The following is a 27923-nucleotide window of genomic DNA, read 5'->3' on the forward strand; positions in this document are numbered from 1 at the left end:
GCTTGGGCCAGTGGCCGGGCCGGGCTGGCTGGGTCTAGCCCAGCCCATGTGGGCTGAGCTGGACCCAGCCCAAAAAAAAAATAGAAAAAATAAAAAATAAAAAAATATGTATGCATGAATAAAAATAATGTAAATTTATTGGTTTATTCACTGACGCCAGAGTCAGGAATAAAAATACCAGTTTAAATTTATATTATTTTTATTCGTTGTATTTTTATTTTATTTAGCTAAAAAAATAAAAAATATATGCATGCGTAAAAACATAAATTTCTTTTATTTATTCACTAGCGCTAGAGTAGGGAATAAAAAAAAAATTAATCTAATTTTTTCGTAGCTATGAATTTTTACCAACGCCAGAGTTGGAATTATTCGAGCTCGAATATTCACTGGCGCCAGAGTCAGGAATATTTAAACAAATCATCGCAGCATAAACTAATAAACATTTAGCAATTTAAGACAAAACCAGCAATGCAGTCTGTCTTAGGCAGAACGTTTAAGGGGTGATAATATCTTCCCTTTTACGTAACCAATCCCGAGCCATAGAATCTCTGTTGACTAGTTAGGGTTCCTAGTGACCATAATACTAGGTGGCGACTCCTCAAACGAGACATTTTTCCTTAAAAGAACCGGATGCCAGAAATCTGTTAAATAATTCGAGAGAATTATTATTTTTTAGGGCCGCCGCGATGTCGGGTGCGACAGAATGACGACTCCACTGGGGACTTAGGATTAAGCTTTGTATTTTGTCTTATTATTGCTATTTTTTTTATTATTATTTTTTGTTGTTGTTGTGTTTATTTGTTTATTTTTTCCTGCATTTATTGCTTTAGCATGCATCCTTGTTTATGTTGTCATGCATCACTTTGGGAGCACACACTTTACAACCTAGGATAAGTGGGGAAGTAGCGGTACCCCAATGGCTTTAGCCTGGGTAAGACTCGTGAAACCATCCAACTCTCGCTTGATTGTTTACTTGGAAGTGGTTGATATGCCAAACTGATATTACTCAGGGCCTCTATCTTCACACTACTTGTAAGCCTCATATCGACCTTTCATGGACGATCACTGAGCATGCGAGAGACCTTTTGAGACTAGATAATGACCAACCCCTTGATGCACTGAATAATTAGGATCTTTCTATTAAGTTGTCACCCCGTGAAGGGCAAGTCCGCATTTCATATGTATTTTTTTAATTGCTTCAGCATTTTTGCATAATTGCATGATTTACATTTAGCAGGTTGAAATATAGGTTCCCCATTGAAACCCATCTATAACACTCGTTCGGGAAAAAGACAAATGGAAAACAAAGAAAGAGCCCAATTGGAAGCCCAACATCAAAAAGAGGTGGACAATCTTAAGGAAGAAGTCGCAAGGCTTACTAGTCTACTCGAGCAAGCCTTGAGAGATAAATCCGGAAAAGCAACACTTATAGCTCAGCCTGAATCTATGCTCGTAAATCCCTTCAATCCACAGAATCTAGGGGCAAATGGGTTGTCATCTGGTTTTCAACAAGCCATGCATTTTCAACCAGCATACCCCACGAGAATGTCGTTTACCATTGATTCTACAGAGAAGGAATCTCAAAAGGGCAAGAGGGTAAAAGAAGATGGTACGAACAAATTAGTTGCCCTGGAGCAAAGATTGAGAGCATTGGAGGGAATTCACCTATATGATCCTATAAAGGCTGCTGAGATGTGTTTGGTGCCCAACATTATCATTCCCAAAAAGTTTAGAGTGCCAGAATTTGTCAAATATACGGGAACTCAATGCCCTATAACTCATCTTAAAGCATACTGTAACAAAATGGCCGAGGTGGTTGATGATGAGAAACTGTTGATTCATTTCTTCCAAGAAAGCTTGAGTGACGCTGCCCTCACCTGGTATATGCGGTTGGACAATACCAAGGTTAAAAAATGGAAGGACTTAGTTGATGCCTTCATGAGGCAATATAAGTTCAATATAGATGTGGGCCCTAATCGTTTAAGTTTGCAAGCTATGGAGAAGAACAACAAGGAGTCCATAAGAGAATACGCCCGGAGATGGAGTGAGGTAGCTGCACAAGTTAATCCTCCCATGTTGGAAAAAGAGATGATCAATTTATTTTCCAACACCTTTAAAGCTCCATACTTTGAGTACCTGGTTAGAAGCTCTGCACAACATTTTAATGACTTGGTTGTTATAGCGGAGAGGATTGAACAAGCCATCAGGTTAGGTAAGATTGCTAACCCGACTGAGAAGAACAGTTTCACTGAAGGTGGTTGCCAAGACACTTATCATTCCTATAGTTAATTGCTTCACACCAACTCTCAGAAATCAACTATCTTGAAGATAAAGTTATGGTGATATTAGGTCAATAATGATCTACAAATGACTTCAATTGATTGTTGAAAAGATGCCCTTGTCAAGGAGAATGAATGATTGATTCTAGAAATTTCAATCAATGATCACTAAATGTTTAGCCCCTTTATATGTTATCATGCCAGTATTCACAGCCCAAGATGTTGTCATAAGTTCTTTCTTGTTGAACTTATTTTCCAAAATTTCAATGAAATAATGAGTTTGTCATTCAATCATGTTTACGATTATCATTATTCATTTTTTTTTTCTGAGAGAGTTTTCTTATAAAGATTCACAAACACATCTTTGAAGCCTTGCGCGATCTCATAGACGCAATTCATCTCTTTTAACAAAAATCAGTTTCCCTATTGGAGTTTTGAAAAAAATGATCTGGCATTTTGATTTCAAAAAATAATTTGATGTTTATTCAAAAACGATATTTTTTGACATTCTACTTGTAGAATGACAATTGAATCAAGCAACTCCTTCATAAAGGTGACCAAACTCTAAAAAGAAGAAAGAAAAAGAAATGAATAAATACCCTTACCCCATGACTCTTGAAACATGTGTTTTTAAATGTATGAATAATGGTATGTAGTGAACTTGTTGCTCATAACTCATGAAATGCATCTTTGCAAAGACTAAACCATCACACTAGATGAGGTCAAAGTTTATTGATCATAGCTGCTTGTGCTTGAAATGAGGAAAGGCCATCTTTGTTATTCCTTTCACGTTCTGAAATAAATACATCCCTTGCGATCCCTTTTTGAGCCTGAATAATTTTTTCTTTCATAAAAAAATCTCGATTAAGATCACACCCTACACTGGGGGCAAGTGAAATTTCAATGATCAAGAAAGATGATAAAGCCGTGAGAAAGCCAAAAGGCAAAAGAGCCCAAGAAACACAAATGCTAGGGATCATGCCCACATCACAAAAAAAAGTAAGGGGCAAGTGAAATTTCAATAATCAAGAAAGATGATAAAGCCGTGAGAAAGCCAAGAGGCAAAAAAGTCTAAGAAACTCAAATGCTAGGGGGCATGCCCAAATCACAAGAAAAAGTGATAACCAAGATAAAATGAGTATGCTCTAGCAAAGCAATGAAAAAGAAAAAATAGGGGCAAATCAAAGAAGAGCGGCAAAAGAAAATATGAATGACGCCAAAAGTCAAACTATTGATCGTGATCTTCAGTCTTTGAAACCCTGAAACACTCTTTGAGCCTTATGAATCCATTTCTTTCATAGCAAAAAACCACAGCTTACATTACGTACCTGTAGAAGTCCTTTCTAATCAAGCAAGCAAGCAACCTAGAACAATAAACAATGCTCTCAAAATGCAAAGAATATTTTTTTCATAAGATTCATGATCTCAAGAATAAGCTATTCATTATTATTCATGCTGATAAAAATGAGTATTCAAAAAGAGACAAATTTTTTTTCAAACAAAACCTCGAGCTTTTTCTCGAGCCCTTCACTTTGAAAAAAGGTCATCTCATGATGTATTTTCACCGAAGATATCATTGCCAAACACAAGAGCAAATAATCTCTTTTCCAAGAAAGAAAATAACCAAGGAGTTGCAAGATTTCAAAAGCAAATTGTTTTAGACTCACATCAAAATAATTTTTGTTTTCAAAATGCAAGATCAAGATTTCAAGATTCATTCTAGACCCATATTCCTTCACCAAACTGAAAAGGAGAGAAATGAAAGAATGGCCTCTTAAAACCATAATTTGTCTAAGTCGCTGACAGAGCACACTTAGGGGCAATGACCAATACAAGGGGCAACATTGTGCTTAGAAGGAAAAATTCTAGAAAAAGGAGATGGAACATTTTCTACAACAAGACAAGGGGGCATTTTGGTTTATGAAATATAGTTTGATCCTTTCAGCAAGTGACACCGAATGTTTCTAGTAGTGAAACGAGGAGTAATGAATGATCCTCTCAAATTATTTGACGAGTCAAAAAAATCTTTAGCAAGCAAGTGGGTCACAATGGGCACCACAAAGGCTGAGTTGTGCAAACAAATCTGGAATAGATTTACATAGGCTAACTCGAGTGGGCTAGAAGCCAAGTGACAAAGATGACCCGAATCAGAGGTAGCAAGTCCTCATCAGTCAAGCAACAAGAAGACTAAGAAGAAATGGGGGCCTATATTTCAAAACAGGTAAAGATGCATGCATATCATCTAAACTTCGAGACATTGAATAATGAGTTTTGCAAATTTCATATGAGAAAATTCCAACGGAATCCATCAAGTGGAAGGCCAATTTGAAATGGCCAAGATTGAAATTGTTTTTGAAAATTTTTCATTTTTTGAGAATTTTTCATCCTGGGCAGGCCGCCCGTGAGAATTAGGCCACCTGAAAAATCTCTGTGTTTTTCCACCTTTTTCGAGTGCGCCTTCGAGCCATCAACCATCATAGGTAGTGCATTTCTTATCCTACCTCCATTCAAGCGCACCTTCGAGCCCTCGTCTTATCTTCATTCGAGCGCGCCTTCGAGCCCTCGCCTCATCTCTTTTCGAGTGCGCCTTCGAGCCCTCGGCCATCAAAGGTAGTGCATTTCCTATCCTACCTCCTTTTGAGTGCGCCTTGGAGCCCTCACCTCATTTCCTTTCGAGTGCGCCTTCGAACCCTCGACCATCAAAGGTAGTGCATTTCCTATCCTACCTCCTTTTGAGTGCACCTTCGAGCCCTCACCTCATTTCCTTTCGAGTGCGCCTTCGAACCCTCGACCATCAAAGGTAGTGCATTTCCTATCCTACCTCCTTTTGAGTGCACCTTCGAGCCCTCACCTCATTTCTTTTTTAGTGTGCCTTCGAGCCCTCGACCATCAAAGGTAGTGCATTTCCTATCCTACCTCCTTTTGAGCGCGCCTTTGAGCCCTCACCTCATTTATTTTCGAGTGTGCCTCCGAGCCCTCATTTCCTTTGAGCTTCCACCCTGAAAAATCATCGTATTTTTTTTCACTGAGCTGGTAACCCATTACAATGTACCATCCTGAAAAATCCTCGTATTTTTCCACTGGGCAGGTAACCCATTACAATGTGACCAACTGGGCAGGTAACCCATTACAATGTGACCATCTGGGCTGGTAACCCATTACAATATACCAACTGGGCAGGTAACCCATTACAATGTGACCAACTGGGTTGGTAACCCATTATAATATACCAACTGGGCAGGTAACCCATTACAATGTGACCATCTGGGTTGGTAACCCATTACAATATACCAACTGGGCAGGTAACCCATTACAATGTGACCATCTGGGCTGGTAACCCATTACAATATACCAACTGGGCAGGTAACCCATTACAATGTGACCATCTGGGCTGGTAACCCATTACAATATACCAACTGGGCAGGTAACCCATTACAATGTGACCACCTGGGCTGGTAACCCATTACAATATACCAACTGGGCAGGTAACCCATTACAATGTGACCATCCTAAAATAAAATTATCCTCGTATTTTTTTTCAATCATCGGGCAGGTCGCCTTGAACAATTAGACCATTCGCGAAATTCTTCGCGTTTCTTTTATCATCGGGCAGGTTGCCCAAAACAATTTGATCCATTAAAAAAAAAAGGTGGGTCGTCTTCCAAATTTCTTAATTTCCCCTCTGTAAAAGGTCGTGTGTCAATTTACTGTTTTCAAAGTTTTCAAAAAAAAAAAAAAACAAAAACAAAACAAAAAACAAACAATGTGGGTCGTCTTCCAAATGACTTGTTTCTTGATTTCTACATCTCTTTGTAAAGGTCATGTATCAATCTACTGTTTTCAAAGTTTTCAAAAAAAAAAAAAAAAAGTTCTCTCTGTATCTACTTTTCTTTATAAATTTACTACACAAAGCTAAAAGAAAATGAACTTTTCCAATATCTTTGCATTGTAAATATTATAAAGAGGGGGCAACTGTCATAACCCAATTTTTGACCATTTTATTTTAATTATTATTATTATTTTATGAAAAGAAAAATGATGAAAAAATAATAATGATGATGAAAAAACAAGTAAAATAAAATAAATGAAGAATGAATTAAAATTTGGGTTAAGGGCAACATGATTGGAAGTTTTGGGGTTTAATTAAACTTTGGAATTAATCTAATTAAGTTTGGAATTAATTTGTTTAATTAAGAGTTTAATTGGAGAATTGATAAAATTTTAAGACTTAATTAAGCTTGAAATTAATTTAATTCATCCAATCAAGAATTTAATTGGAGAATTAATAAGTTTTGAGACTTAATTAAGCTTGGAATTAATTTAATTAATCCAATTAAGGGTTTAATTGGAGAATTGATAAGTTTTGATACTTAATTGGACTAGGATTTAATTAAATTAATGAAATCAGGGACTTAATTGAAAAAATAGCAAAGTGTGGGGTTAATTGGGGGCACGATTGCAGCACATTAAAGTCTAAGGACTAACTTGTAAAAGGCGCCGAAATGCAGGGGTCCAATTACAATTTCGCCAGGGGCTTAATTACAAGACTTTCCAAACTTCAAGGGCCGAAATGCATATAGCTGTGAATACCAAAACAGCACCGTTTCCCGTTACTGTTCATCTTCCTCACCCGACCGAAACGGACGCCCACCGCCGCACAGCCATTACTCCTGCAATTATCACACTTTATGGCTGGAAGAAAACGTCATTGTTTTCTCTGGCTATAAAAGCCATGGAATGACTGAGCACCGGAGAGGAGAACAGAGGAATAAAGAGGGAACCATCGACAGGAACCGGAAGCTAAACCCAGACAAAAAACCAGAAACCGGGGAAAATCAGAGCAAAAATCAAAGCAAAAATACAGAACCAAAAACCAAAACACAGAAGGGAGAGATCGAAAGGACAGCGGGCCTGCTTTGCCTGTGTTCTCAAAACGCAAGTGAAGTGCAGGGAAACTGCAAGCGCTGGTCAGCCTAATTATTCATCTCCAGCCACACACTCCAAACCATCAGAGGAGAAACACGAAAAAGCCAAGGGGGAAAACAGAGAAGAAAAGGCCACGATCGGAGAAACAGAGACAGTGAGAGAGTCAAGAGAGAAGGGAGAACAGAACACAGCAAGGGGAACAGAAACAGAACAACAGAAAAAGAAAGAGCAAGGAGCAGGAAGGAAGCTTGAAGAGAGGAGCTTTGCCCATCGTCTTCATCGCCTCCAGCAACGTCTGCAGACCAGGTAAGCACTTCTTGCATTATTTTGACTAAGTAGCATTTACACTGTGCAAGTGAATTTTAATTCACTTGCACAGTGTAGCAGCACGCGTGCGTTAGCGCACGCGTGCTGCTCTTTTGCCCAGCCGGGCCACTGGCTTGGGCCAGTGGCCGGGCCGGGCTGGCTGGGTCTAGCCCAGCCCATGTGGGCTGAGCTGGACCCAGCCCAAAAAAAAAAAATAGAAAAAATAAAAAATAAAAAAATATGTATGCATGAATAAAAATAATGTAAATTTATTGGTTTATTCACTGACGCCAGAGTCAGGAATAAAAATACCAGTTTAAATTTATATTATTTTTATTCGTTGTATTTTTATTTTATTTAGCTAAAAAAATAAAAAATATATGCATGCGTAAAAACATAAATTTCTTTTATTTATTCGCTAGCGCTAGAGTAGGGAATAAAAAAAAAATTAATCTAATTTTTTCGTAGCTACGAATTTTTACCAACGCCAGAGTTGGAATTATTCGAGCTCGAATATTCACTGGCGCCAGAGTCAGGAATATTTAAACAAATCATCGCAGCATAAACTAATAAACATTTAGCAATTTAAGACAAAACCAGCAATGCAGTCTGTCTTAGGCAGAACGTTTAAGGGGTGATAATATCTTCCCTTTTACGTAACCAATCCCGAGCCATAGAATCTCTGTTGACTAGTTAGGGTTCCTAGTGACCATAATACTAGGTGGCGACTCCTCAAACGAGACATTTTTCCTTAAAAGAACCGGATGCCAGAAATCTGTTCTTTCTTTAAATAATTCGAGAGAATTATTATTTTTTAGGGCCGCCGCGATGTCGGGTGCGACAAATTGGACCCAAATTAATTCTTAAACATAATTAAAAATTCAAATTGGCCCATGATTAAATCAAATTGGCCTATTAAAAATTTAATTATATCCTTGGACTTAATTTTTCACTAATTAAACCCAAAATAAAATTAATTTGACCCATTTAAAGTATAATTAAGTCCTTGCACTTAATTAAATCCTTTAATTGGACCCAAATTAATTCTTAAACATAATTAAAAATTCAATTTGTCCCATGATTAAATCAAATTGGCCTATTAAAAATTTAATTATGTCCTTGGACTTAATTTTTATGCAAATTCGTCCAATAATCATTTAATTTGACCTTGAATTTGCATTGTTTTCTCCTTTTTTTGGGCATAATGGGGTACAAAAAATTGCAGCTTAATTCTGCGGCCTACTTTCTCTATATTGCCAGCGTTTATTTTATTTTTTTATTTTTATTTTGAAAAAAAATTATTTTTGAGGAATAATCCAGAATTGGGTTATGACAATAACAATAGACATATATAAAGACATTGGCAATAACTTTGTGTCGTAGAAAAACGTTCAACTAATAGTTTTTTTGTTAGCGGATACTATATTGGAACATGGAATATTGACAAAACCTAAAAGAGACAAGCATTATTATAATAGTGCTTATATTGTTTGGATTTATATTTAAATGCACTTAAAAAAACTTAATTAACATGATTTTTCAATTGTTATTTAGTTTTAATAAGATTTGAATTTTTTTATGATAATATTATTGATAGTTCCATGAATAATAATGTATCAATCTGAGTTGCAGATTTTTTTATGATAATTTGTTTATTAATATTGAATAAGATTATAATATATTTTTTCTTGATGTTTTCATTATAAATATATTAAATAAAATTTTAGTTTTATTACTAAAAATAAAATATGGTTTTTGCTTTCTTATATCTTTCTTTATTTTTTTTTCTTATAAAAATAAAATATGGTGCAACTCCGACCAGTGCTAAATGGAAACGAAGAAAACACACACACACACTGAATTTTCTTTACTTGTTTTTACTTGAAGGAAAAGGCCAAAAAAATCTTATTTTACTATTTTTTTTATAAAAATATTATTCCTTCTTGCAAGAATATCAAAATACTATTAATTAAAATATAGTTTTTTACCACTAATATTTTTTAATTTATATTTATTCATTTGGTTTTTATAGAATTATTTTGTTTTCATGATTCAAGTCATTAATTTGATAAATTCATCCAATTTAACACAAATTATTTTTTTTATTTTTCATAATTTAACATTGAATTAATTAAAAATTATAAGATTATTATTAGACTCGTCAAATTAACTAGGTGATGTAAATTTATTAAAATAATTGTTTATAAAATATGATTTTTTTTTTACTATTAAAGTGTATATAAGAATTTTCTTTTTACTATTTTCATGTAATTACTGAGAAAATTCATCAAAACAATTAATTAATGAAAAACAAATATGGATAATTATGATGATGGTGCGTGGCTCAATTGGTAAATGATTGTCGCACACCTTAGTGTCTGGTCCGTACACTCAGTAGGTTTTATATCTGAAAATAGAGGTGGAGAGAAAGATTGAACGAATAATATGCAAAAAGGCATTCATTCTTTCTAACATTTAAACCTCACTTTTTAAACGACACCTGTCATTCGTACAATTCTAAAATTAGGAGAGAAAGAATGTCTTTAGTACTGCGGTAGCTGTTGTGGTTGTGATTTAAAAAAAGTTGTTTTATAAAAAAATACTTTTAGTTGAAGTTGGTTTGAAAAAATAGGTGTTTGGTTAAAACTGTGGTTGAAATTGAAGTTGAAGAAAAAGTAGTTTAATGTGTTTGGTTAAGAGTTCTTTTAAAATTGAGGTTATAAAATAATTTTAAAATTAAATATATATTAATACTGATGATTTTTAATTTAAATATTGTGGATTTAATTATTGCTATTATATCATGAAATAAATCATACTTTATATAAAATATTTTTTATTATTCCATGAAACCATTTATAATTCCATTACGTACGAAATACATCCGACAAAAACTACAGTTTTCATAATATTTTTAGCATGTAATAAAATTGGATAAAATATTATCAGGTATAAAATTCACTTTAAACTAGTTTTTTTAAAAAAATATTAAAAAAATAACACACTAAAAAAAAAAGTGTTCCCGCAGGTAAGTGAACAATGCAAGAGAATTGCACTGTTCACTATTTTTAAGTGAATAGCGCATTTTTTCACTATTTTAAGTGAATAGTGTCATTTTCACTATTTTTAAGAGCATCTCTAACCGGAGAGGCAAATGAGGAGGCAAAATTAAAAAGATATCCTTTTAGCTTTTATTTCCTTAATTAAGCATTCCAACCCAGCAGCCAACAGGGAAGCCAAAATGGCTCTTTAAGGGCAGCTCCAACGGAGCTGCCAAATGAATAGCCATCTGTACTATAGCTTCTATTTTTTTATTTTGAGCATTCCAACGGCAAAGCTAAAGGGACAGCCAAAATGGCTTTTTACTTGGTGAAGTGCCATTTCTACATTTAACTGTAGAAATGGCCAAAATTGCCAACGACTATTTTTATAGCCGTTGGCCAGCTGTTTTTTTTTTTTTTTTTTTTTTAAACATAGAAAATTTTGTCTATAAATACATGAAGAAAAAACTTGTAGTTTTAAATTTTTGTATTGTGCCTCACCCTTCTCTCAAATTTTAAAAAACAAGAATCGATTATTCTCCGGTTAATTATTAACATCGGTTGTGTTAATTAGCTGAAATTAAAAGGTATGCTTGTTTAAAAGCTTTTTCTATTTTCGTTTTAATATCTCTTGATTTTTTAGAACTTTTGTTGTTAATTTAATATTTGTGATGAGTTTTATTTCTTTATTATTTTATGTTTTTAATATGGGTTAAGGAAGACAATTTTTATTTATGTTGTAGAAGGCAATGCTTATTATTAATTCGCATGTATGAAAACTACAAAATTGTTAAACATTGAATGTGAGCTTCTTTTACACTTTCTTAAGGTTTTAACTTGAGTTTTTTTTTTAATGTAGATGGATTCAAATTTTCCAAGCTCTTTTACCAATCTTCTTATGAGTGAGTCAGAAGATATTCTCTCTCAACCAAGTGATTCTAATCAATTAATTGATGACTTAACATGCTCGAATTTAAATGTCCATTCGGCAAAAAAATCACAAAGAAATAAAAATTTCTCACCAGAGGAGGATTGTTTACTTGTCTCTGCATGGCTAAATACAAGCAAGGATCCAATTACAGGAGTTGATCAACAAACAAAACAGTTCTGGGCTCGCGTACATGCTTACTTTGTAGAGAATGGAGGAAACTTGAATAATCGTTCACAAATAAGCATCTCAAGTAGATGGCAAGAAATAAATAGAGAAGTCGGTAAATTTGTTGGATTTGTTACTTAAATTGAAAATCGTCAGCAAAGTGGAATGACTGAAGAATCAAGGGTAATGTTAACATTCATTTCTATGTTGAATTGTTTAACATATATTTTAACATTATTTAATTAATTTATTTTTTTACCAGATTAATGATGCTCGGCAAATGTATGCTTCTTGCGTTAGCAAACGATTTCAACTAGAACATTGTTGGGTTATCTTAAGAAAAGAACCCAAATGACAATTTGAGCGTGCAAGTCAACATCAAAGGTCAAACAAGAAACAAAAAGGTCATTATAATGCAAGTCCGGCTTCATCAACTCCATCTACCCCTGATTCTGTTAGTTTAGGAGAAGATAGTGAACCATTGATTTATCAAGATAGACCAATCGATCAGAAGGCTGCAAAGGAACGACTTAAACGTAGACAAGGAAAAGATAAAGTTGGGGATGCAACTGTAACGAATCTGTTACAACAATTCAGGGATACTCTAGTTGAAATTGAGGATCATAAGAAACAAGACAGAAAAATTATGTTAGAGTAACAAGCCATGCTGATTCAACAAAGTCAAGAGAAACAAGAAGAAGAAATTATGAAAATGGATATTTCTAATCTGGATCCAATTTCTGCAGCGTATTTTCAAAATAGAAAGTTAGAAATTATGCAAAAGAGGGGTTTTGATTTGTAATTAACTTTGATTGATTTATTGTAATGTAATGTATTTTTAATTAACTAGATTTATTTATTGTTTAATGTAATGTATTTTTAATTAACTAGATTTATTTATTGTTTAATGTAATGTATTTTTAATTAAATATTTAGAAATTTATTTTTATTTTAAATATATTGTTATTACTTTTATAAATTACTCATATTAATTATATAATTAATAACATCATAATTATATTATATATAAAATATCTAAATTAGTTATATAATTATATTAAAATTAATTTAACATGAAATATATTAAAATATAAATGGCTTTTTTAAATAGCTTTTTACTATTGGAATGCACATAATACAAAAAGCTATATTTACACTATTCAAAAAGCCATTTTCTTCATTTGGCTCTTCAAAATGGCATTTCTCATTGGAGATGCTCTAAGTTGAGAGGAGCTATTTCTACATGTTTCTGTAAAAATAGCCAAAAACAAAGTAACGTTGCCAATGGCTATTTTTATAGCCATTGGTCAACAATATTTTTTTTTTCTTTAAAAGCAAGGAAATAAACTTGTTCTTGATTTAAATTTTTTCAAAGCATGAATTTTTTTTAAAAAAAAATTAAAAATCAAAATTGAAAATATTAATGGTTTTTTCAAAGTTTGAATTTAAATTTATTTTTTAAAAATTAAATTTTTAACAGTAACATATAAAACTGAAAATTAAAAATATTCATATAAATAAATTTTAAGTTTAATTTTAAATTATATCTTTTAACTTTCATATTATTTCATTAAATTTTATATTATTTTTTATAAATTACTCATATTAATTATATAATTAATAACATCATAATTATATTATATATAAAATATCTAAATTAGTTACATAATTATATAAAAATGAATTTAACATGAAATATATTGAAAATGCTCTAAGTGAACAGTATAATTGTCTTCCACTGTTTATATTTGAACGGTGACAAAAAAACAGGAAGGACTGCTTTTTTTCTTTATGTTTTTTAATGCAAAAATTAAGTGGGGTCAATGGACAGTTCACTAATTTTGTTTTTAATCAAAAAGCTGCGCAAAGATTCAAGGATTTAGTCTCACCTTTAATACTGATCATTCCCACAATTTTAAAACGAGGAGAGAAAGATTGAAGGATTTGGCGGGATCTCTCTCTCTCTCTCTCTCTCTCTCTCTCTCTCAACTTGTGCATTCATTCTTTGCTTCTTTCTTTTATGTATAAATTGGATCATACCCTCTAACTCCGTTACTCTACGATCAGCTAGCTTGCACTCTCCAGTCTCCAATATTAATTCACAATTCACCGAAAGCAAACTCTCATACTTAACTCTTCCCTACCCATTTAGCTCTATCATGGCCACCGTGCTTATACGTAAGCCACTCACTTTCACAGACATCAATTATTGTCTGTCTTATCCCGCTCGTACACTCTGCGAATTTCCGATGGTCGAGGGTCAAACGGCTATTTGGTTTCAAGCAAGAGATCTGACAGGGAAAGTTTGGAACTTTGAGCTCTCTATACGGCCCTGTGGCTATCCAAAACCCGTCATCAGAGGTGACTGGTTGAACTACGTTCGTGAGAAGGGCCTTACAGTTAGAGATGTTATCGTCCTCACAAGGGAACAAGATATTCAAAATGGAGAAACGTACCACGTCAAAGTTGAACCAGATTTGGAACTCACCTTGTAGACCATTGTTTCGGCTTATGAGGTGATCACCTTACTCTTGCTGTGGCATTTATGCTTTGCTTCTTTCGATCTGGTTTCAGATCCCCTAGAGAGTCTTCAACTTCTAGGGTTTGGTTTAGTCTTGGGTTTATTTTAATATAATCTTTGACGGTATGATACTATTAATCAATATAGTTATACACTCACATAAGTTGAGTCTACTCAGTGTTCGAGTCTACTCTACTTCTAGCCTTTCTTGGTCTCTAGCAGTTCTCTCAGCCATCGAATCTCTCTCTCTCTCTCTCCCTCCCTCCCTCCCTCCTCTATGGCAACGTTTTTCCTGAAGTTTTTGCTGAGTTTTTTTGGTTTGTGCTAAAAAGAAATAAAAAAGATACAGCCTTTTGGATGTCAAGTCTGATATGTTGTTAGATTTGTGGATTGTGATCTCTTTGTTCAGCTTTAGAATTAGCATAAATTTCATGGATTTGACCATGATAAAAGCTTTGACTAATGGAGTCTCTTTTGCTCTCTTGAGTTTATTGGGATGCTGGAGAAGACAATAGATGACGGCTAAAGATACCATGAGGGTGGAAACTCTGTGCTATAGTAATTGAGTCTCTTAATGATTTGATTTTTGAGTGCATTTTCTTGAGTTCTTTGTTTGTGCATCTCTTTCCTACAACGACTAACACAGACTCTGACCAGACCCTTTTTTTATATATACGAAATGGTGTAAAAGTAAAACTATTGACTGAAAGATTTTGTCGTAAGAAAAAATCAATTCAGCCATTTGGGTGCATATTCAGATAAGTTGATAGAATTGTGGATTGTGATCTCCAATCTCTCTGTTGATATTGAGCCTTTGAATTAGCACAGCCATAAATTTCATGAATTTGACAAAGATAAAAGTTAATTTTGACTATTCGATTCTTTTCTGTTCTCATTCAGATGCTGGAGAAAACAATTGATGATGGCTCAAGATACCGGGAGGGTTAAAGATGCAGAATACAAGAATGCGTAGCATTCCTTACTTGGGAGGAAAGCTATTGCATTTTTGGTATCAACTTACGGTTACTTTTTTTTTTTTTCTTATGCGTCTTTATAAGGATAGCATCTATTATACGTGAGGAATAATGGCTGCACAATGTTAGTTTTTTATTAGCTTTGAAATATATAATCATTATCTTGAAGCGAAAAGATACAAAAAAAATTAAATTTTTTCTTTTGTTAAAATTTAATATATTTTATATGTTTTAAATTGTTTTGATAGGTTAATATTAAAAATAATTTTTAAAAAATAAAAAAGTATTATTAACATATATTTTAATATAAAAAATTATTTAAAAAATAACCGTAATAACATTTTGAAAAAAAACTTACTCTCTCCAATTTTTCTTTTTTCATTGCATCATTGACGATTTGAGTTTGAACAGACTAATCCATAGCGTTTAAATTAAATATTGATATAAAACATTAAAAAATAATATAACCACGGAATAAACGGTGACTAAGTTTTTGTCTTTTAACAACAACAATTAAATTAAGTTCTCTATAGAGATGACGAAGGATAAATTAAGTCATGTCGGCTTGGTGCCATGCACATGCTGAGGCTCTGTAGGTCCAAGCAAGATTTGACTTGTTTGCCCCCATGGTTCTATTTCTGCTTCTTTTTTAGGTTGTGTGTTAGTGGTTGAGGTTTATGTTTTTTATTTAGAGGGTGTTTGGGAGTGTGGTAGCGGTTGCTTTTCAAATAGCTTTTCGTGCCGAAAAGCATGCCAATAATGTTTTTTCATTTTTTAAAAATCATTTTTGACATCAGCACATCAAAACGATTCAAAAAGTACAAACCGCACTCAATTTTAGTAAATAAAAAAAAAAATTGAATTTTTGATGAAAAGCCGGTTTGGCCGCAATGCCAAACGGGCTTTTATAAATAAATATATTAAAATTTAGATTTTTTTTTTCTTTCGAAAGCATAATGTTAAAATTCGATTCCATGTATTTTCTTACTGTGAGCAACGGACTCATAGCAAACAATCCCGCTGCTACAAATTGTTAGATTTGTGGATTGTGATCTCCAACCACATCCTTGAGCGAAGAGAAACTTGGATGGATCGAGAGCAAGTTGATGAATATTATGACCGCATTCGAGAGTCCATTTTTCCGTCACATTTTGCTCTGACAAAATATTCGTTGATAGGAAATTTACTCCAACCATCATAGAAAGGATGTAAGCAAGTATCCGTGTTCTTAGCTTTGCCAGAAATTGTACCTGTGGTCTTTTAATCGTGACCTCTTTGAAACTATCAAGGACCACCACTACTTGAATTAGAAGCCTTTTAGTTCTAATTTTGTGCTTAATCATCAACCATCGAATTTGGCCATTTTAACTGTGTTTAACGTGTGCTCCTTGAGCTAATAATTTAGACTTCATGAACATTTCCAATAGAATGGAAGAGAGAGAGAGAGAGACCAACTTTGCATAAATCTAAAATCTCAAGAGTCCAAATCACCAAATCACAAAGACCTCTATCGCTGAAAAACCACTAGGGAAGGCTGAGTGATTGTTCTAAATTTGCTCATTTTCAAAATCAAATGTATATGTTCATGCACATTCCCAAGTTGAAAGGCAACGAAGAGAGCCATTAACAAATCAAACCCTTGATCCTATAGTTTTGAAACCTGGTCCGGCCCGGCAGGTCGACTCGGGACTCGGTTAACCTGGAGCTGGAACCTGGCTGGGTTGAAGAAAAACTAAGGAAAGGAAAAACTCAGTATGACCCGGCTGGTTGACCCGGTCAAAAACCCAGTTGCAAATAGTTGATTTCTTTTTTACTAAAACGATGTTATTTTGATTTTTTAAAAAAAATAACGCAGATGACTCGGTCAAAACTCGAAACCCGAATCTTGAACCGGACCGGGTCTAAAAACTATGCTTGATCCCATAATCTTTTTCACCAACTCCTATCAATTATGCTGGGTGTGTTCAGTAACATTAATAATTTTCCTTTTCCTTTCAGTTTTTTTTTTTTTTCTTTTCTAGTTTTCCATTTTTCAATGAAACATTAGAGAATGTTGTGGGCAAGACTATTTTTTTTAACCGGGAAAAAAAATCAAGAGATACTTATGTTTTTAATTAAGTAAAAGAAATTTGATAACCAAGTTAAATCTTGATTAATTTAATAATATGATAAAAATGATGAGACAACAAAAAAAATCAACAATTATAATGAATTTCGGGTTCAAATAGACTTATTTAGATGAAAATTCAAGTGCGGTCAATGAATTGCAACTTATTTGCACAATAAAATAAATGCAAGAGAAAGTTATGTATATTATAGGTGTTACATATATAATAATATATATCATAATAGAAAAATATATTTTTATCGACAAAGTATATGACAATATAATTGTATGCAAATATATATATGATTTATTTATTTATCATGTTATGGTATATTATTATATTATTTACAATATAATGGAATAATTTACTATTTAGAATTGTGGTAGAAACTATTTTTTAAAGTTTTTTTGTTTAAAAATATAATAAAATAATATTTTTTTTATTTTAATTTTTTTTATATCAACATATTAAAATAATCTAATACATAAAAATAAAATAATTTATTGTTTGTGCCGCTGCCTCTGATCTATGGCGCTGTATTTGGAATTTCCACCTTTTCTCACTTCGTCCGTCCTGCTATCCACTCGAGTTAATTTTTTGTTCTCAACATGAAAAATCAATTTTGTCGCGCATGCCTTTTTGCAAATTATTATGATTGATGAAGTGCTGAATATGACATTCTTTTTGTGTGCTAATCAGGCGAGATTAAATAAAAGATTTAATAAGTTGAGTGGTTTGGAAATATATATCATTTACCATTCCGAAATCAAGACAGTCAATATGAGGCAATTTCTGTAGCAATCTATACATGCGGTGCTCTGGAAGATAAATCCACACAGTTCCCCTTCAATTCAAGATGAGTCACACTATTTTTGTAGGGTTGTGCTGGTTGGTGCATGCATTTTGTATCTTCAAAGTTTTCTATAACCACAAGTAAAGTGTCTATATACAAATTAATTCACTCTGTTCACTTAACAAAAGTAAACAATGCTAGTAAAGCAGGTATATTTTTCTTCTTCTCGAACCATACTTTTTTTAGTGGATTGCATTGACTAAAAACACTGGTTATCACTTTAATTAAACAAATATTTTTCTTTATTTTTTCAAAATATAATCGCTGCCACGTAGACTTAGCAATATTTTCTACTTGATGCGACTTAATTTCTTATTTTCAGAAAAGAAAATCAAGAAACTCTAGAAATGCATAAAAAGCCATGCCAAGTAGTGACGGAGCCGCATGGGAGATTTAAGGGACAATTGCCCACTTAATTTTTTGAATTGTTATTGAATAATAGCTATTGATTTGATTATTTTGAATTAATTAAAGATTATAATAATTTTAATTGAATTAGTTATGATATGAAATTAAATTTTTTCACGAGATGAACAAGTAAATATTTCAATTGTTGTCAGTGAATAAAGATTGATATTTGCAAAATTAAATGTTAGTTTTTTTTTTTAAATAATTTTTTGTTTTTAAAAATAATCTATCATGATAAATTTAAACTATCAATGTTGATTATATCCATATATTATGTACAACATGTTACATAGTAATGGGATGTGAAATGAGTTTTGATAAATTAATGTGTATTTTATTATGAATTTTATATGGAATATTTATAATTATTATGTAACTGAACTGAATTTTTGTTATTATAAAAACTTAAAGAGAATAATTATAATGTAAGTTTTTTTCATTTTAAAAAGCATTTTTAAATTAATTTTATTTTATATGAGTTAGTATATTTATTTTGAATTGATTTTTAATATATATATCTATATAATATAATATAATATAATATTTATTAATTAATTTATCTCTTTATTTAAAATACTCTGCGCTCCGCCACTGGTTCAGCTGATATCTTTCAAAACATCACAATATGGAAAATCTGACAAGATGCTTTCCATCGCCATTCCCTCTCCATTGCCTGATCTAAAAGATGCAAGGTAATCAGTGGGTTTTTTTGTTTTCTTTCAAATTAATACTTCTAGATGCTCGTTACCTAGAAGTAGTTAAAACTATATATTCTCACGTATATATTTACACGAAAAACCCCTGTATCATTTTTTTTTTAAGTTGCTGGATTTTTTTTGTTTTTTTGTACAAACAAAGGGAGAAAAAACAAAACAACAAACTACAAACACTAACCAAAATTTACCAAATTATTGCACTTCCTATATGGCGGGTCAAATTAATTTTTTTTAATACAAAATAAATATCTAAATATTTTTAATGTGTTTCTATATATTATCTAAAAAAGAAGATTTATCTAATGTGATCTAATTGACATGGTAAATTAAAAAACAACCAGACAACTTATAAAAAAGTAGTTGATTTGAAAAAAATTAAGATAACATTTTTTTTAAAATATTAAAATGATAATATATTATATTGACTTGGATTAACTTATCAATTTGTTATTCGGGTCATAAAACCCTGATAACCCTATAGAAGAAAAATAAATAAAAAATAATATTATTAAACTCAATTCTTAAATATCAACCTAATATTGAATGATGAAATTAAAAATAAAATTCAACTAAAAAGAAGTCAGGTCAGCTCGGGTTAACTTTTCAAACATGAACCATGAGATCAGGATAACCCTATAGAAAGCAAATCAAAATAAATTATGAAACTTAATTCTCAATTAACTTAATATTGAAGAATGAAATTATAACAAAAAATATAACAAAAAAAAAACACAAAAAAACCACCAGAGCCAACTTACCAAACTCGTGATTCAAGTTATTATATCAGAATAACCCCATAAAATAAAAGTTTTGGCTAATGGAGTCTCTTTTGTTCTCTTGAATTTATTGGGATGCTGGAGAAGACAATTGATGATGGCTAAAGATACCAGTCGGGTTAAAGATGCAGAATAAAAGATTGCGTAGCATGCAGTTGAGACAACTTAGGGGGAAGCCATTGCATTTTTGGTATCAAAACTGAGGAATTAACACTAATCATAATCTTTAATCCAACAATGGGGTGGTTACTTTTTTTTTTTTTCTTATGGGTCTTGTAGTTTATATGGATAGCATCTGCTTTATGTGAGGATTTGTACTCAAAATTGTGTGAATCGCTGCACAATGTTAGTTTTTTTTTAGCTTTGATATATATAATCGTTATCTCTTGAAGCGAAAAAGTTAGTATGTCCAATTTATCTTTTTTCATTGCATCATTGACGATTTGAGTTTGAACTGACTAATCCAAGTAGTCTTCAAATTTCTAACTTGGAGAAAGAGTGGCATTAGACCGTAGAAAGAGGAGAGAAAAAGAAGAATCTTATTCTGGGAGTGGGAGGTGACTTTTAGGGGACATTTCATGACAAAAAAAAAAAAAAAAAGATGAAAAGAATCTTCTTTTCTCTCTCGTTTTTTTCTTGCTCCCCAAGAGCTAGCCATCGGTTCTTCACCCAACTATTCATCACTAAAAAATTCTGCTTGAAATACTCAAGAAGAACTCGATATGTTCATTAATTCGTTAATTAGGAGGATTTAATTATGGAATCGGACTAAGTATATGCTATTCTTTGACTTCAAAACGTAGACAGTACGCATGGAGGTTCAAAAGGAGTTCAATGCAGCTTTTTCTTTATGTAGTGGTCTAAAATAAGTTATTTTTATTCATGTGTTCTAGCCTAGACTGGGATTTTAATTTCTAACTTGATTGTAATCCATTTTGTAAACTTGTTTTACCGAGCTATCTACTTGCTTTTTTAAAATAGTCATTTAGGTAATGTAAAAAAAAAAAACTGGAGTTTGATACAAAAAGGATAAACAAAAAAAAAGGCACGTAAAAAAAATGAAGCTAACTTAGCCAACATTAGATAGTCGGGTTCATGACTAACTAACAAAAATTTCTTATCTTTAGTTTTTAACGGAACTTGATTACTAATCCAAGTAGCATTGCTACATAAATTTATGGAGATTGAAAGTTGGCAACATATAGTAGTAAGCCGTTAGAAGCAGCTGAAGGAATCCAAGAAAAATGGTGTCCTCCATATAGCAGTAAGCCGTAAAATGCATAAAAGATTTATGAAGGAACCCAAACAGTAACTTTTAAGCTTAATTCTAGGACATCCAATGCTTTTTGACTTGGACATGTTTCACTAATATATAAAAGTACTTATTAGACCATCCCTATAATTTGTTTTGGTTAGATTCCTCTTTAGTTGTATTAATCCTCACTCACTCGAACACTTAGAAATTTTAGTTTCTATAAAACCAATTGCACCAAAAACGTTGGTTGTCATAGAATTTCATAGTTTTATTTTTGTGCAAAATAAAACAAAGTTTTTCCTTATTTTTTTTGCATCAGAAATTGTCGCACCCGACATCGCGACGGCCCACAAAATTAATCTTGATTATGAAAAAAAATAATTATGGCATTTTATTCTTTTAAGAAAAAGGTTTGGTTTAAGGAGTCGCCACCTAATATTATGATCACTAGGAATCCTAACTGGTCAATAGAGATTCTATGGTACGGGACTGTTTACTTAAAAGGAAAGATATTATCACCTCTTAAATGTTTTGCCTGAGGCAGACTGCATTGCTGATTTTGTTTTAAATTGCTAAACATTTATTTACTTATGTTATGATGATTTGTTTATAATATTCCTGACTCTAGTGCCAGTGAATATTCGATCTCGAATAATTCCAACTCCGGCGTTGGTAAAAATTCGTTGCTATGAAAAAATCAATATATTTTCTTTTTTATTCATGATCATGATATCATTGAATAAGTTGATAAAAATACATTTTTTCCAAGACATGTACAAATTTTTATTTCTACACTTTCTATTTTTTTTGTTTTTTATTATTTATTTATTTTTGTTTTTCATTTTTTTAAATTTTTTGGGCTGGGCCAAGCTCAGCCCATGGGGGGCTGGGTTAGACCCAGCCAGTTCAGCTTGGTCACTGGTCTAAACCAGTGACCCGGATGGGTAGCAGGCGCGCGTCAGACACGCGTGCTACAGAAACAAGAATAAAGTGAATTATAATTCACTTGCTACAGTAGCAAGGAATTATAATTCACATGTAGCTGTGAATTATAACGCAAAGGAGAGTAGAAAAGACTTACCTGGTTCAGGTGCTGCCGGAGGCGAAGATGATGACTGGCCAGTTTTATCTCCTCTCCGTTTCTGCTTTTCGTCTATTCCTCTGGTTCTTGCTTTCTTTATTTCCTTCTTCGTCTGTGTGTTTGTTGTTTTTTCTTCTTCCTTTCCTGGGTTTCTTCTTTGTTCGTCGTCCCTGTGTTTGTGTTTTTCTACTCTGTTTTTCCAACTTCCCCTTGTGTTTATGGTCTCCTCTGTTCGTCTCACCGTTCTTCGTTTTTTCTTTCCGCGTGCATGGCCTTTTCTCTCGCCTGTGAGTTCAGTGGGGAGGGGGGAAGGTGGTGCTGACGCGGGACAACAAATAAAAAGAATTAAAGCAAGAAAAGAAAGAAGCTTTAGAAAAAGAAAGAAGTTAAGAAGAAGAGGAGGAGAGGGGTTTCAGATATGCAAATCTGCATTTTTTTATTAATCATCAAAAGTCCCCTTTCCAAATGACAAAAGAGCATATAAATAGTCTCAACCTAGAACATCCTGCTATTGGGCTCGGCCCATCAAACCAAATTGTTTAACATAAATAATAAAAATAACAATGAGCAGGCCCAAATGGGCTACATAAGTAAAATTACAATGATCCAGCCCAAATGGGCTAAATAAATAAAATAACAATGAGATAGGCCCAATGGGCTTAGTCTCCCAACCAAAGCGTGACAAGCTGGGCCATCCTACGTCGTCTCCGTCATATACTCGTGTAATCTGTGGCGTGGGCCTGGTGTCCCCACCAACTCTCCCGGGGTTAGAGAAACTCAACCCCGTCGAGTGTAGCAGTGGTCGACTCTGATAGTACTCCCAAAGATCTGGGTCAAGCTGCTGCAAAGTATCTCTAGTAATCCAAGTGCAGTCTGAGTCGGGTCGACCCACCCAGCGAACTAGAAATCGCTGAATCTCACCATTCCTGTTAAAAACAACTTGTTCATCCAGAATAGCATCAATATTATCCTTTTGTGCTGATGTCAAGGTAAATGGGATAGAGGTTTCATTAGGATCATCAGGAGGGGGGTTAAGTGGTGTTTCAAATGGATCATTTGGAATAGGAAGTGGTTTGTGGTATGCAACTAGATCCTCAATGTTAAATGTAGAGCTAATGCCAAAATCATGTGGTAAATCAAGAACATAAGCATTTGGACCAACCCGTTGTAGCACTTTGAAAGGCCCCGCACTACGTGCATGCAATTTTCGATTAGCTCCCGAAGGAAACCGTTCGGGTCTAATCCGTATCATAACATAGTCTCCAACATTAAACTCATTATGTCGTCTATGTGCATCAGCTTGAAGTTTATATTGCGCATTACTTGCTTGAATTTGTTTAGTGATCTCAATATGCAAATCCTGAATTCTACGTGCAAAAGACTCGGCTGACTCAGACACTCTAGCATAAAGGGACATGGGAAGAAGATCTAAGGGTTTCCTAGGCTTGTAACCATGTACAACTTCAAAGGGACTCATGCCTATTGACCTATTGATGGAGCTATTATAGGCAAACTGGGCCATAAGAAGAATCGGATCCCAATTTCGATTATGATCACTCACTAAACACCTTAAAAGGTTGCCCAAACTCATGTTAACCACCTCAGTTTGACCATCAGTTTGGGGGTGGTAAGCAGTAGAAAACTTCAATTTGGTTCCCACCATATGCCAAAGGGTTTTCCATAAATAACTTGTAAATCTAACATCCCTATCCGAAACTATGGTTTGGGGAAGGCTGTACAACTTGACAATCTCGTCAAAATAGAGTTTTGCGACTCTGGAAGCATCTGTGGTCTTAGTACAAGGAATAAAATGGGTCATCTTAGAGAAGCGGTCGACAACCACAAAAATAGAATCATGTTTCTTTGCAGTACGTGGAAGCCCAAGCACAAAATCCATGCTTACATCTTGCCAAGGGCAAGTAGGCACGGGTAAAGGAGTGTAAAGACCAGTATTTTGTTTTCTATGCTTAGCGAGTTGGCAAGTTCGACACTGACCTACTAATTTGGCGACATCTCTTTTCAAACTAGACCAAAAAAACTGACGTTCCACTTCTTCGATGGTTTTATTCCTTCCAAAATGTCCTGAGAGACCTCCAGCATGAATCTCCCATATCAAAAAATCACGCACAGATGTTTTCGGGATACAAAGCTTATTATCTCGAAATAGGTATCCATCTTGGAGGTGATAACCATTTATAACACGGTGATGCTCATCCTTCAATGTCAAGTATATTTCTCCAAATTCTGGGCAAGATTCATACTCCTCCTTAAGTCTCTCAAATCCCGTGACTCCAACACTCATTACAGATAACAACGTCACCCGACGACTCAAAGCATCTGCAGCCTTATTCTCTATTCCAGATTTATGTTTCAAAACAAATGAGTATGCTTGCAAATATTCAACCCAATGACCATGCCTATGATTAAGCTTTTTTTGGGATTTAAGATAGTGAAGGGCCTCATGATCGGAGTAAAGAACAAACTCCTGTGGTAACAAGTAATGGCGCCAATAGCGCAAGGCCTGAACCACTGCATAAAACTCCTTATCATAAGTTGAGTACTTTTGTTTTGCCTTATTAAGTTTCTCACTAAAGTAAGCTACAGGGTGACGTTCCTAACTAAGTACTCCACCTATGCCAACTCCCGAAGCATTACATTCTACTTCAAACACTTTAGTAAAATCAGGTAGCCGCATTACTGGGGCCTCCGTCATTTTCTTCTTAACCTCCTCAAATGCCCTATTAGCTCCTTTACTCCACTTAAACTCACCTTGTTTCAAACAATCTGTAATAGGTGACATGATGGTGTTAAATCCCTTAATAAAACGATGATAGGAAGTTGCAAGCCCATGAAAACTACGAACCTCATGAATAGTCTTAGGTTCCGGCCAATCTACTATCGCTTGAACTTTTTGGGGATCAGCAGAGACTCCTTTCCATGACACTATAAACCCTAAAAAGACCACTTGATCAGTAAAGAATGAACACTTTTTGACATTTGCAAATAAACTTGTCTTTCTTAGGGTGGTACAAACCTGAATAAGATGATCGAAATGTTCTTCCTTGGTTTTGCTATAGATAAGAATATCATCAAAGTACACCACCAAGAACTTTCCCATAAATGGCCGAAGCACTTGTGTCATTACTCTCATAAATGTGCTTGGTGCATTGGACAGGCCAAAAGGCATGACTAGCCATTCATATAAACCATCCTTAGTCTTAAATGCTATTTTCCACTCATCTCCAGGACGGATCCTAATTTGATGATACCCGCTTTTTAAGTCAATCTTAGAAAAGATTTGGGCTCCTGCCATCATATCTAGCATGTCATCCAATCGAGGAATTGGAAAACGATACTTGATTGTAATTCTATTTATGGCTCGACTGTCAACACACATTCTCCATGATCCATCTTTCTTGGGTGTTAACAGTGCAGGTACTGCACAAGGGCTCAAACTCTCTCGTATAAATCCCTTTTGTAACAACTCACATACTTGCCTTTGCAACTCAGCATGTTCACTCGGGTTCATCCTATAGTGAGGCAAGTTTGGTAACGTGGCCCCAGGGACAAAATCTATGGCGTGTTGAACATCACGCATAGGGGGCAAAGCATCAGGTAGTTCAGAAGGAAAAACATCTAGAAATTCTTTCAACACTTCTCTTACCTCTTCAGGTGGCTCTTCTAAAAAGTCATCTACAATCTCCTTAGCCACTACAGCAAACACAACAGACTCCTCACAAATCTCCTTATCAAACTCCTTAAGACTTATTATGTTAAGTCCTCCTTCTTTCACTTTATTCTTCTTTTGACTATTATCATTAGGCCTTGGAGGTAATCCAATAAGTTGGATTTTTTTACCTTGAAAAGTAAATGAACAAGAATTTGATCGTCCAAAGATTGTAACGTCCAAATCATATAACCAAGGCCTACCCAAAATGACATGCCCCACATCCATGGGAATGACATCACACCAAATTTCATCATGATAGTCAAAAATCTTAATGGGAAAAAGACATCTCTCTTTGACTGCTATAGATGTATCATTAACCCAAGACACACTATACGGCTTAGGGTGTGGGACAGACTTTAGGCCTAAACGGGATACACTACCCGATGAAACTGCATTGATACAGCTACCACTGTCTATGATGATCTTACACCCTTTATCTCCACATTGAATGTAAGTGTAAAAAATAGCAGTCCTTCTCCAATCCTCGGTTCCTTTAGGTTGTGTTAAAGCACATCTAACCACACCTAACCTGATTGTCTTGATTTGAGCAGGTATAGACCTAACACATCCTAGCAAGTTAGACTCATCATCCTCATCATTGAGATCTTGAAAATCATCGGGATTGGGTTCATATATCTTATCATCACAATTATCTTCATCACCCACATCCTCTTGCCCCTTGATGAACAAAGCCTTATTAGGGCAGCTAGAGGAAATATGACCAAAACCCTGACACTTAAAACACTGAATTCTTGAAGTTCTAGGTGCTTCACGAAAAATACCCTTACCCTTGTCTTCTCTAGGTATCTGGGAAATCAAAGGATTGGGTTTACGAGGTGGGGCACCTAATATGGAGTTATTACTACCAGGTTGAGGTCTAGAAGGGGTACTACGAGTGTCCTGACGTCTTGTCCATTGGCTTTTTGTGACCAAGTCGTAATTTTGTACTAGGGTATAAGCTTCATCAAGGGTGGAAACACCCCTAAGCACAACCTCTCTTCTAAGGTCATCGTTTAAGCCTTTTCAAAATCTACTTAGGGTCATCACTTCATCCTCCCTAACTGCACACCTCATCCTATACTCATCAAATTGTGCCACATATTCATTGGCAGACTTGCCTCCTTGTCTCAGGTTATTCCACTGGTCCAAAAGATTTCCTCTATAAGAACGAGGCAAGTACTTCTCTTCTAACTTAGTCTTCATTTCAACCCAATCATTGATAGGGGGTTGACCCCTCCTAATCAAAGACTCTTCTACACTTTCCCAATAGAGCTGAGCGGTTCCACTAAGTTTCATCTTTGCAAATCTTACCCTTCTATTCTCAGATAGATTATACCAGCCAAAGAATTGATCCATGTCACGGATCCATCTATCAAAAACCCATGGGTCAAGTTGACCCTCAAAAGTTGGGGCTTCTACCTTAACATGCCTCATGACTCGCTCGTCAGGGTCATCATATTCGTGATGGCCCTGATTGCGGTTGTACTGACGGTTTCTAGGGTGAACTGGTCTTTGACGGTAGTCATTGGAATGCTCATTATCATTAGGGTCATCAAATTCATTGTGACCCTGGCGTTGGTTATGGTGTCGGTTCCTACGAGGAACTGGTCTTTGAGGATTTCTAGGGTTGTCATTTGAATGTTCACTCTCACTAGACTGTCTTACTTGCAAAGTTTCCATGGACTCCATCCTCCCAGAAAGATTGTTCATTTGATTAGACATGTTGCTCATTTCCGTTCTCATAAGTTGTAATTGTTCTTGAATATCTCTAAGAACATTACTGGAGTTCGGGTCCATGGTAGCTATGACTTCTGGATTGTTTACTAGACGACCACTACGTAAATGCATGCAAA

The 27923-nt window shown here is 34.2% G+C and overlaps 1 protein-coding gene across 1 annotated transcript; it reads right to left on the reverse strand.

Moving 5' to 3' along the window:
* Positions 1 to 22174: 22174 nt before the first annotated feature.
* LOC118058336 (uncharacterized) lies at positions 22175 to 27867 on the reverse strand. Its single transcript, XM_035071048.1, has 5 exons — positions 27140 to 27867; positions 24967 to 27070; positions 22979 to 24861; positions 22341 to 22510; positions 22175 to 22230 (listed from the first exon to the last, which is right to left on the reverse strand). Exons 1-5 carry the CDS (start codon positions 27865 to 27867, stop codon positions 22175 to 22177), a joined length of 4941 nt encoding a protein of 1646 aa, XP_034926939.1.
* Positions 27868 to 27923: the final 56 nt, after the last annotated feature.

This window comes from Populus alba, chromosome 4 (genome assembly GCF_005239225.2).
Source record: "Populus alba chromosome 4, ASM523922v2, whole genome shotgun sequence".
In the NCBI taxonomy this organism is placed as follows: domain Eukaryota; kingdom Viridiplantae; phylum Streptophyta; class Magnoliopsida; order Malpighiales; family Salicaceae; genus Populus; species Populus alba.